This window comes from Silurus meridionalis, chromosome 15, assembly GCF_014805685.1.
Source record: "Silurus meridionalis isolate SWU-2019-XX chromosome 15, ASM1480568v1, whole genome shotgun sequence".
In the NCBI taxonomy this organism is placed as follows: domain Eukaryota; kingdom Metazoa; phylum Chordata; class Actinopteri; order Siluriformes; family Siluridae; genus Silurus; species Silurus meridionalis.
This window is the reverse complement of record NC_060898.1, coordinates 825,001-836,698: the sequence shown is the minus strand read 5'-3', so window position 1 is coordinate 836,698 and position 11,698 is coordinate 825,001. Positions and strand designations below refer to the sequence as shown.

The window sequence follows — 11,698 nt, the reverse complement described above, 5'->3', positions numbered from 1 at the left end:
ATAATATTTATTTATCATATATACCCATCAAACGAGAAAATTCGAACATTTTAAAAACAGACAACCGGAAAACAGCTCTGAAATGTCGCCATTTCCGGTTTGTGAGCCATGTCTGGGTGTCCGTCTTCTCCCGGTGCTGTAACAGACTCCTGCGCTCCGGTTTCGGGTGACGTTTTGGCGCAGGAGGAAGAACCGCAGGGTTTTGGGGATTTATCCGAGCTGCCTGTAGAAGTGAGTGAGAGGAGACCGACCTGTTCACGATGCTGGTGAGCGCCTTCTTATTTTAATATTGTTAGCTCTGAGGCTAGCTAGCTCATTGACTAGCATGGCACAGTCACCTGAGTCCAGGTGTGTGTGTTTAATCACTGAACCCCAAGGCTGCAGAAGAGGCGTAGAGCTTTTTCAGATGCTGTAAAAATAAAAAAACGACAATTTTTGTTGGACTTTAACAGTTTACATTAAAAAAAACATTTGGATAACAGGTTAAATAAATACAATCTATAAAAATAGAATAAATCAAATGAATGCAATACACTTATTATATTGATTTAATTTGAATAACTAATTAAATTGGAACAAATTAAATTGACTAAATAATTGAATTAATGGAAAATTTTCATTAAATAGTCTACATTTGTTAGACTCTATTTGGGTAATACAGGCAGTGGCATTTTGCTAGACTGCTTTATCCAGAGTGACTTACATTTGTCATGTTGAGCAGTTGAGTGTTAAGGGCCTTGCTCAGGGCCCCAGCAGTGGTAGTTTGGTGGTGCTGAGATTTGAACTCATGATCAGACGTTGAAAGCTTTAACCACTTAAAAATGAGATGTTTTTTGTTCCTAGTCGTCCGGCGAAGGTGTGTCTGTGTCCGTTTCTCCCCCCCGAGCCTCTGGACGTCTCCACCTGCCTGTACATTGTTCAGCATCCTGCAGAGGTCAGGGCTTTTCTCCGTCACAATCCACTGATTTATTTACGCCCATGTTTTTTTTCCCCCCTCTTATTAAACTCAAAACCGTTCTTTTGGTTTATTTGGTATCGCACCTGTTTCATGTTGCCCCGCCCCTTTAGGAGAGCCGAGTGCTGCGTACCGTCCCCCTGCTGGCCGCTTGCTTACCTAAAGGCAAGTGTAATGTCCTGATAGGGAGACGCTTCAGTGAAGAAAGGTACGTCTTCTCATGCTCTTCCTCTCTGTCGTTACGATGCAAATTAATCCTGAAACTCCGCCTTCTCTCAGACACGCTGAGTTAGCGGCCGTGTGCAGGGACGCACACACGCTGGTCCTATATCCCGGCTCAGACGCCGTGAACCTGGAGGACATGGACGTGGACTTCGCCACGACTCCCCACAACGTCGTCATTATAGACGGGACGTGGAGTCAAGCCAAGGACATGTTCCTCAGAAACACCCTGCTCCACTTACCCAAACAGGTACGGCCTCCTCACACCACGCCTGTGTATCGGACGTTGTTTTGTTATTAACGGAGTTCGTGCGTGTTTTGTAGGTGCAGTTAAACAGCGCCCCCTCCAGTCAGTACGTGATCCGCACTCAGCCCACCAACATGTGCCTGTCCACACTCGAGTGTGCTGCTGTCACTCTGTCGATCATGGAGAAGAACCAGGCCATCCAGGAGGTGGGTGGGGAATAAAACGCAGCTGAAGGATCAGCATGTTCTCAACAAATCCTTGAGGTTCTGCTTCCTGTGTTCCTCAGGTTCTCCTGAGGCCTCTGCGAGCTCTGTGTTCGTTCCAGCTGCAGCACGGTGCTCAGGTCCATCACAGCAAAGAACACCTGCTGAAGAGCGGCCTGTACGACAAACCGCTGCCCAAAAACAAGCGCAAGATCAAGAGGATGCAGAAACTCATCACCAACCAGGACGTGTGACAAGACAGGAAATCAGACTGTCTGATAACGGCCAGATTTGACTGTGACGTCCGAATTTTAATCTGCAATATCGGACAATACGACTACAACACGTCCAGGATGTCGGACAGTGAGACTACTGCACATCAGACTGTCTGACTACAGCTAAGACATCCATCTGTTCGATTACAACCCAGTACAACCTGCCGGATCCAGGACGTTTACTTGCGTTGTTTTTTTTGTTTTGTTTGTGAGATGTTGAGGAACATTGGTTTACTGCTGGAACACTAAACTACATCCTGAACTGCTGGAAACATTTGCATTTGAAGTAAAATGCTGCAGAAGGTCCACTGAAGGATTTCAGTACCTCTGATCACTGAGATCGGATTTCACTGCTGCCTCATCGTAGTGTTTTCCTGCAGCAGTGAAGGAGATCAGTGATGTATCAGTGAGTTCTGTCTGTATGAAGGTTCAATCTTTTCCTGAAGAGTATGTTCTCAGTTCTGACACCAGCTGCTCTTAATCTCACTCAGTCTGCTGCTTCTGGATTCTTCTCCACTGCTGCCGTCTTACAGACACGTTTTTGTGTAGAATTTAACATCGTTATAGTGAATTTTCCTCGAATAAATTATTTTATAAAGATTTGAGTTGTTTTGTCGATGATGGTTTACAAAAATACACACACACACATTACTTTTTTCTTTCAGCTGCTCCCATTAGGAGTCTCCACAGCGCATCATCCGTCTCCATACCCCCCTGTCCTCTACATCTGCCTCTTTCACCCCAACTACCTGCATGTCTTCCCTCACCACATCCATACACCTCCTCCTTGTTCTTCCTCTTTTCCTCCTTCCTGGTGTCTCCATCCTCAGCTTTCTACTACTGATATACCCCATGTCCCTCCTCTGCACATGTCCAAACCATCTCAATCTCACCTCCCTCACCTTGTCTCCAAAACGTCTCACATGCGCTGTCCCTCTAATAAACTCATTTCTAATCCTGTCCATCGTCGTCACTCCCAACGAACATCTCAACATCTTCAGCTCTGCTACCTCCAGCTCCACCTCCTGCACTGTTGACCCCAGGTACCTGAACTCCTCCACCTCTTCTCCCTGCAACTGTACTCCTCCACTGCCCTTCCTCTCATTCACACACATGTACTCTGTGTTACTCCTACTGGCTTTCATTCCCCTTCTCTCCAGCGTGTACCTCCACCTCTCCATGATCTTCTCCACCTGCTCCCTACTCTCACCACAAATCACAATATCATCCACAAACATCATAGTCCATGGAGACTCCTGTCTGACCTCGTCCTTCAACCTGTCCATCATCACTGCAAACTGGAAAGGGCTCAGAGCCGATCCTTGATGCAGTCCAACCTCCACCTTGAACCAGTCTGTTGTTCCTACTGCACACTTCACTGCTGTCACACTGTCCTCATACATGTCCTGCACCACCCTCACATACTTCTAAAACTCCAGACTTCCTCATACAATAAGACAACTTCTCTCTCCACCCTGTCATACGCTTTCTCTAAATCCACAACCACACAATGTAACTTCTTCTGACCTTGTCTATACTTCTCCATCAACATTCTCACAGCAATACTGCATCTGTAATAATGATAATAAAAATAACTGAGTTTTTTGAACAATTTGAGATTTATTTACTTGTTTTTTTTATTTATTTTTTACAAATTTAGATATTAGTATTCTCAGTGTTGCTCAGAATAACGGATAGCTCCTCGTTTCTTTCTCCCTCTTGTGGACAGACGCGGTGTTGCAGTTTGTTCCGGTTATCAAAAACCATCCGAGGAATCTTTTGACCAATCAGCTTTTACATTGTTATAACATACGTTACGACGAGCGAATCAGCAACAAGGACGTGCTTTGGTGGGCGGGACTTTAAATTCTGATTGGTCTTTGGATCAACTGACGAAAAAATGAGGAATCGTTCTGTGATTAATTCGTGTTTAGTTGTTTTTTACGATATAAAACGGAAAGGAATGAAAGAGGATTTTTCAGGATTATCCGGAATAAAAGTCTGTAAGTGAATATTAATTCGGATTCGTTTGTTTATCGCTCGGATTTGATTCATACAAACGATTCATTTGGATCATTTAAATAATGACTGATTTAGTGTTTTTTCTGCTTTTAATTTATTCTGAACTCATGAAACTCCTCCATCATGTGCTGAAATGGAGTGAAGTGAATGTTTCAGGTGTGTTTATGAAGATAATATAATGAAATTGATATTTAATATGAGATTACAGCATTACATAAGCAGGAGGAAAGTCCAGGGTGAAGGTCAGGATGTTCCTGTGTGTTCCTCTGTTCTTTATTTATCTTCACTGAAACGGTTTTTTTTCTTCTCAGGATTATGATGGGCAGTCTGCCGGACGTCTCTGAGCTGAGGACACGACTGGAGAACACTCTGATATCTTACCATCATCTGGAGGAGAAGGAGTGGAGTGTGGCAAAGAAATCGGTTTGTAGAAGAAGAAGAATATTTACACCATTTGACGTGTCGATTTTCCTGATTTGTATGTTTTTTTCTGGATTTCTGTCGCCCCACGTCACCGCATCTTTATTCTTCTTTGCAGTGATTTTCGGATTAAAGAAGGAATAAAACGTTTGATCTGTTCAGTCAGAGACGAGACAGTTCCTGTTCTCACTTATGTTATAGCAGCTGTAAATATATAGCTAATTCTATAGATCATTATATTTCCTACTCTCAGAGAGAGAGAAGGTTGGATGGTGTGGAGATGTGAAGCAGGATGTAGATAGGATTAGTAAGGAGGAAGTGAGAGTAGAGATTAAGAGGATGAAGATGGAAAGTCGGTTGGACCAGATGACATACATAGAAGCATGGAGATGTTTAGGAGAGATGAAGTGGAGTTTTTAACCAGATTGTTTGACAGAATTCTGGAAGGTGAGGAGATGCCTGAGGAATGGAGAAGAAGTGTGCTGGTACTGATCTTTAAGAATAAGGGAGATGTGCAGACCTGCAGTAACTACAGGGGAATTAAGTTGATCAGTCACACCATGAAGTTATGGGAAAGAGCCAGGCTGAGAGAAGAGGTGACCATCTGTGAGCAGCAGTATGGTTTCATGCCGAGGAAGAGCACCACAGACGCATTATTTGCTTTGAGAATGTTGATGGAGAAGTATAGAGAAGGTAAGAAGAAGTTACATTGTGTGTTTGTGGATTTAGAGAAAGCGTACGACAGGGTGGAGAGAGAAGTTGTGGTATTGTATGAGGAAGTCTGGTGTGACAGAGAAGTATGTGAGGGTGGTGCAGGACATGTATGAGGACAGTGTGACAGCAGTGAAGTGTGCAGTAGGAACAACAGTCTGGTTCAAGGTGAAGGTTGGACTGCATCAAGGATTGGCTCTGAATCCTTTCCTGTTTGCAGTGGTGATGGACAGGTTGAAAGATGAGGTCAGACAGGAGTCTCAGTGGACTATGATGTTTGTGGATGATATTGTGATTTGTGGTGAGAGTAGTGAGCAGGTGGAGAAGATCCTGGAGAGGTGGAGGTACACGCTGGAGAGAAGGGGAATGAAAGTCAGTAGGAGTAAGACAGAGTACATGTGTGTGAATGAGAGGGAGGGCAGTGGAGGGGTGCGGTTGCAGGGAGAAGAGGTGGAGAAGGTGCAGGAGTTCAGGTACCTGGAGTCAACAGTGCAAAGTAATGGAGACTGTGTTAGAGAAGTGAAGAAAAGAGTGCAGGCAGGGTGGAGTGGGTGGAGAAGAGTGATAGCAAGAGTGATTTGTGATAGAAGAGTATCTGTGAGAGTGAAAGGGAAAGTTTATGGAGCAGGGGGAACAGAGGGGTATGGAGACGGATGATCCGCTGTGGCGCCCCCTAATGGTAGAAGCCAAAAGAAGAAGAAGGAAGATGTAGAAGACTCTTATTTTTTTTGCCTTTTTCCTTCTCTTTTTTAATTTAATGAAACATAAAAGTTCCAGAGAAACTTCTGTCCTAAAAATGTCAGAAAATGTGCAAAAAAAGTTATAGTTAATTTATAAATAAATGACTATGTATGTTTTCCTCCACAGAAAGATGTCACTGTTTGGAGGAAACCTTCATTGGAGTTCAGCGGCTTCCTGTGAGTTCTTCTGACCCTCCACCAACAGTGTAGACTCCACCCACAACCCTTTAAATTCTCCCCACAACAACATCGAATTTACTAACTATACTAACGGGCCATTGTATTTGCAGTTGCATTTTCCATATGTGGACGCATAAATTGTGATATAATCTAAACACAATTACAAATCTTTTATTACAGTTTGATCGTAAATACAATTTGCAATTTCTTTTGAATATTGTCCGTAATATCCCTCCATAATTTACACTATTGATCCTCACCAATACAAAATCCACCCTGCCTACGAAACAACCGATCCTCACCCTCTCAAGTGTCGATCCCCGCCCACTACACCATCAATCCCCGCCCACTACACCATCAATCCCCGCCCACTACACCATCAATCCCCGCCCACTACACCATCAATCCGCGCCCACTACACCATCAATCCCCGCCCACGACACCATCAATCCCGCCCACTACACCATCAATCCGCCCACTACACCATCAATCGCCCACTACACCATCAATCTCGCCCACTACACCATTAATCCCGCCCACTACACCATCAATCCCGCCCACTACACAATCAATCCCGCCCACTACACCTACACAATCAATCCCCGCTTACTACACTATCAATACCTGCCCACTACACCATCAATCCCCGCCCACTACACTATCAATCCCCACCCACTACACCTACACCATCAATCCCCGCCCACTACACTATCAATCCCCACCCACTACACCTACACAATCAATCCCCGCCCACTACACTATCAATCAGGTTTTTTTTGTTTGTGGTATTTGCCACTAATTATTATAATAATAATGTAAACGGGATTATTTGCTCGATAAACACACACTTTGTGTGCAGGTATAAGGTTGAGGGATTGGTGACGGAGGAGCCGTGCAGGATCATGGACTACATTCGCCCTGGTCCATACCGGTTACAGTGGGACAGTCTGATGACCTCCATGGACATCGTAGAGACTCTGGACAAGGTAGAAAAAAATCATTTACAGCAGAGATTCACATCTCTGAGTGATATAGAACTACTGCAAGATGAGTGTGTGTGTGTGTGTGTGTGTGTGTGTGTGTGTGTGTGTTGCAGGCGTGCTGTGTGATGCGCTATACCACTGCAGGACAGCTGTGGAACATCATCGCTCCTCGAGAGTTTGTAGATTTCTCCTACACCACTGAGTATCAGAGTGGCCTCCTGTCCTGCGGTGAGACGCGTTTACGCTTCAACACTGGACCTGCAACCACACTGATCATGTAACTGACACGCCCCTTTTCTCCAATTGGCTGGTGTGTGTGTGTGTGTGTGTGTGTGTGTGTGTGTGTGTAGGTGTGAGTGTGGAGTGTGAGCAGCAGGAGCAGAGCTGTGTCAGAGGTTATAATCACCCATGCGGTTGGTTCTGTGTTCCTGTTGATGGTGCTAAGGATGACAGCGCCCCCTGCAGTCTGCTCAATGGTTATATCCAGACCGACCTCAGGGGCAAAATCCCGCAGTCTGCCGTAGACATCGCCATGGCAACTTCGCTCATTAACTTCTACTCTGACCTCAGTAAAGCCCTCACAACCTAGCCGTGTTTTAGATTGATAAATAGATAGATAGATAGATAGATAGATAGATAGATAGATAGATAGATAGATAGATAGATAGATAGATAGATAGATAGATAGATAGATAACCAGCCAACAGACAGACAAACAGTTTGATATAAAGTGATATAGTCTAGAGGTCGACCGATGGATTTTACTGATAACGATATCTTGGTTGGATCGTTCTTTCCATTAACCGATTAATCAACTGATAGTTTTTAAAATGAATAAAACGCAAACAAAAATAACACTCCATGTAAAATATTACTGAACTTTATGTAAAAAAACCCCCAATATTGAATTATGAAAATATGCCAAATGGAATAAATATGAATATAATTAATAAATTATAAATAATAAATATAGCGCTCTCCTTGCAGCGCACTCACTCACCTGTAAAAACTGCACGCAGTGTCAGTGATTCGCCTCTAGAGGCCGCTAGATCAACTATCCGTGCCAATTAATCGACAAAACCAATTAATAGGTTGATCTTTAATTTATAGGGTGAAAAATCATCTACTTCAGATTGTTCTGTCACACACGATCAGAAAGCGATATATCGCCCCGGCCCTACATCAAAGCATTTTTAAGCATAAAGCAGTTTTTTTCTAAACTTCTATCCGTTTCTGATGTCACATTAGCACTAGTGTATGAGTGTAAATCCAGTTTGTGTGCATAAAGAAACCCATATTTCAGGTCATTTATGTTTTCATATGTACATAAAAAGCATGATGCACGTGAGTAAAAATCATTTATCACGTTACTTGAAAATGTTTTGCGCACAAGATCTCAGGAGATATTTTATGTCTGATTATAAATGTAGGGTTTTGGTGCTGATATTCAGAAAACGCTACATATAGATTTTGTCTAAAGGACAAAAATCACTTGTTCATATCAAATAAATCTGATGCTCTTCATTTTCACCAGATTTTTGTATGTGTGGTGCCAATATTTACTGTTCTGTGGTAGGTTTTTTTATATTTTAATATCGTGAAGAATTTTTGTAATTTGTTGTGAATTAGATGAAGGGAAATGTGATATTTTATGAAACAAAGGCTCTGCTCTCTGTTTATGATGATGATGATTATTATTGTTGTTATTATTATTATTATTATTAAAACTGTGTGTGTGAAAACAGTGTGTGTTCCTGCTCTTTTCCATCATATCTCACTATTAATGCACTGATTTTATTCAGTGTTTCCTGCATGACAGGTATCTACACATGAGCTATTTTTTATTTTTATTTTTTAAATCTGTTAGAAACATTGATGTTCATGAATGTGTTTATTATACAGTATTTCGTTCGCACGCATTTGCCGTGGCATCTTTTCGATAAACTTCTGCAGTGTCACAACATTTATTCTCGTCCAGAGTTGCAGTAATTGTTCACTAAGATCTTATACTGATGATGGAGAGTCTGAGCGCTGCACAAAGTCTCCTCCAGCACATCCCAAAGATTCTCAATGGCGTTAAGGTCTGGACTCTGTGGTGTTTAATCCATGTGTGAAAATGATCTCATGCTCCTGCAGCACTCTTTCACAAGTTGAGCCTGAAGAATCCTGGCTTTGTCATCTTGGAATTTGCACGTGCCACCAGAGAAGAAAAAAAATTAAATGATGGAATAAGCTGGTCATTCAGTATATTCAGGTGGTCACCTGACCTCATTCTGAACCCAGACCTGACCAACTGCAGCATCCCCAGATCACAGCACTGCCCCCACAGGCTCGTACAGTGGGCACCAGGCATGATGGTGCAACATATATTTAATATAATGTAACTATATAAAATATATTCAATTCAATTCGATTAATTTTTATTTGTATAGCGCTTTTAACAATGAACATTATCTCAAAGCAGCTTTACACAGATAATGTGGTGATTAAATGTAAATATGTTCATTGTAAGTAAGTTTGTCCCTGATGAGCAACTGTGGCAAGGAAAAAATAATAATAAAAAAATTATATATATATATATATATATATATATATATATATATATATATATATATATATATATATATATATATATATATATATATATATATACATATATACATGAATGAGTGTGGCAGATATTGTAAGCACAAATTAAAGTGATTTGGTGATTGTCCTTAAAGTATTTATGTGCAGTGTGATGTGATATAAAGTTTTCAGCTGAAACATAATCATCCATGCAGTAATTATCCAATGGGAGGCTCTAAACTATTTGCTTAGTTAAATCCATCCATCCAGTTAAATCCAAATGTTTTTAAAACCCTGAAACATATTTCTGTGTTTTATTTTGTTTTGATTGAAATTAACATTTTAATGGTCAAATTGAAATGTATGTACAGTTTGGGATCTTGATGGGGATTTAATGTTTTATTTTCTGAAAATAAAAAAAACAATAATAATAATTATTATTATTATTATTATTATTATTATTATTATTATTATTATTATTATTATTATTACTTAATTATTTCTTTGTTTGTTTGTTTGTTTTATATTTTACACCTCTTTGGCCAGTAGATGGAGCCATTCACTTTTTTGTTTTAGTGTCGTCGAGGTCTGGAAAAAAAAGAAGCAAAAACACACAAGAAAATGTTTCGATTTGTTTGGTTTTGTGTAAAAAGTTTCTGAAAATCTATTTTAATGTAATATATTTAATAATTAATATAATAGTTGTATTATTGGCCGAAAAATAATAAACTGTGGTTCCCATTTTTTATTTAAATAAACATATTTTTCGATCAACAAATAATCAGCAAAGAATACATTTAATAATCCCTGAACTGGAAAGCGTTTATTACTGTGGATTTTATTACTATTCTTTTTAATTATTACATTATTATTATTATTTTTACAAAACCCCGCCTCCTGCGTTTTGATTGGTTAGTAGGGCAGACTAACATTCGCTTTTTTGATTGGATAGTTGATGTGTCAGTCATGTAACCGCAGCCAATAGCAGCTTGAGGATCTTGCAGTTCAGTTCGGATGGGAAATAAATAACGCGTTATAGATGGGATTTAAGCAGCAGCTAGCGGGAGCTAACGCGCTAACAGTTAAACATCTCTGAGCAGCGATAAACCCCCCAAACCCCACAGCAGACATGGATTCAGTTCACCGATAACTTTCAGGATTGGAGGAATTTTCCCCATAAACTAAAAGTTCGATCCTGAACACAACCATCTTGTTGTAAGTACAGTCAAGTTACACGAGAATTTCTGTAGCATCTATTTTAGTTATTAACAAATGTAACATTATGAAACGTAATAATTTTAACACTTTATATTGCTGTTTGCACGTTTATTTTTAACCCATTCGGGAAATTAGTGGTTAAAGTGCTTCCTGGAATAGGAACTGACTAATAACTGGGCCGCAACCCAAATCGCGTTCTGCTTGGTATATAAGTGCACTACTTAGGGTGAGAACACAGCGTCAGTCACACCCTATCTAGTGCACTACGTCAACCTTGAGGCGTTATTTGGGATTTGACGCTTTTGTAGTTTGTCACTGGAAGTTTGGGTACATATTTATAACATTATTATTATTGTTGTTGTTGTTGTTATAATTATTGTCATTATTATTATTATTATTATTATTCCAAAACGATGCAATATTAAACCAGACTGATAATAATGTAATACTACAGTATTTAATTGTTTTAATTAATGTCTACTTATAACGCGTTGCTGGCAATAAATTAATCAATCAATTAATAATGAATTGATTTGACTGAATTTAATGAAATACAGCATTTATTTTTGATGCAAGATATTAACAAATATGTTCAATAAATAATAAATAAATATTAAAAACATTTACTACAAATAAACCTGAATATTTATAAAGGAATTTATTGATCTAAACTGATATAAATTGTAAGAAGGACTCGGAGTGTGTGTTTGTGAAAAAAAAAAAAGGTAATAACAACTGAAATCCTCGAAATCAGGCGTTATAAACACTGATTCCTCCGGGTTTCGTTCCCTGTCATTGTAAACAAAATAAAAAATATTATCATTATTAAATACAAAATAATTTTATCATCACATATTAAGACTCATTAAAGCAGAGAACTGAAAGTTAGACTCGATTAAAGAGCTGATGTAGAACTTGAATTTCTACTGAAAGTGGATGAGTGGGCGGGGCATA

At 40.0% G+C, this 11,698-nt stretch overlaps 3 protein-coding genes across 3 annotated transcripts in view; all 3 read left to right on the top strand.

Annotated features, from left to right (window-relative positions):
• Window positions 1–73: 73 nt before the first annotated feature.
• dtwd2 (DTW domain containing 2) lies at window positions 74–2,502 on the top strand. The gene is made up of 6 exons (XM_046867799.1): window positions 74–266; window positions 844–934; window positions 1,069–1,163; window positions 1,235–1,427; window positions 1,502–1,630; window positions 1,711–2,502. The coding sequence occupies exons 1-6, from the start codon at window positions 109–111 to the stop codon at window positions 1,879–1,881; spliced, it is 837 nt and encodes a 278-aa protein (XP_046723755.1). The 5' UTR covers window positions 74–108; the 3' UTR covers window positions 1,882–2,502.
• Window positions 2,503–3,780: 1,278 nt separating this feature from the next.
• Window positions 3,781–8,702, top strand: stard4 (StAR-related lipid transfer (START) domain containing 4). Its single transcript, XM_046867933.1, has 6 exons — window positions 3,781–3,905; window positions 4,236–4,347; window positions 5,923–5,972; window positions 6,835–6,961; window positions 7,072–7,186; window positions 7,309–8,702. The coding sequence occupies exons 2-6, from the start codon at window positions 4,240–4,242 to the stop codon at window positions 7,545–7,547; spliced, it is 639 nt and encodes a 212-aa protein (XP_046723889.1). The 5' UTR covers window positions 3,781–3,905; window positions 4,236–4,239; the 3' UTR covers window positions 7,548–8,702.
• A 1,838-nt stretch (window positions 8,703–10,540) lies between these two features.
• The window catches only part of jak2a (Janus kinase 2a), a 20,525-nt gene continuing 19,367 nt past the window's right edge, over window positions 10,541–11,698 (top strand). Inside the window, exon 1 of the mRNA XM_046867750.1 lies at window positions 10,541–10,741. The gene's annotated coding sequence lies outside the window, so the exon portion shown is untranslated. The remainder of the gene's footprint in view (window positions 10,742–11,698) is intronic.

What these genes read in the sequence shown, in the direction of transcription:
- dtwd2 (XM_046867799.1), top strand. Translation starts at nt 109, where the DNA reads ATGTCTGGGTGTCCGTCTTCTCCCGGTGCTGTAACAGACTCCTGCGCT. An exon ending in AGACGCTTCAGTGAAGAAAG is followed by an intron (nt 1,164 to 1,234) that starts GTACGTCTTCTC and finishes GCCTTCTCTCAG; the next exon opens with ACACGCTGAGTTAGCGGCCG. An exon ending in TGCTCCACTTACCCAAACAG is followed by an intron (nt 1,428 to 1,501) that starts GTACGGCCTCCT and finishes CGTGTTTTGTAG; the next exon opens with GTGCAGTTAAACAGCGCCCC.
- stard4 (XM_046867933.1), top strand. Translation starts at nt 4,240, where the DNA reads ATGATGGGCAGTCTGCCGGACGTCTCTGAGCTGAGGACACGACTGGAG. An exon ending in GGAGTGTGGCAAAGAAATCG is followed by an intron (nt 4,348 to 5,922) that starts GTTTGTAGAAGA and finishes TTTCCTCCACAG; the next exon opens with AAAGATGTCACTGTTTGGAG. An exon ending in GAGTGGCCTCCTGTCCTGCG is followed by an intron (nt 7,187 to 7,308) that starts GTGAGACGCGTT and finishes GTGTGTGTGTAG; the next exon opens with GTGTGAGTGTGGAGTGTGAG.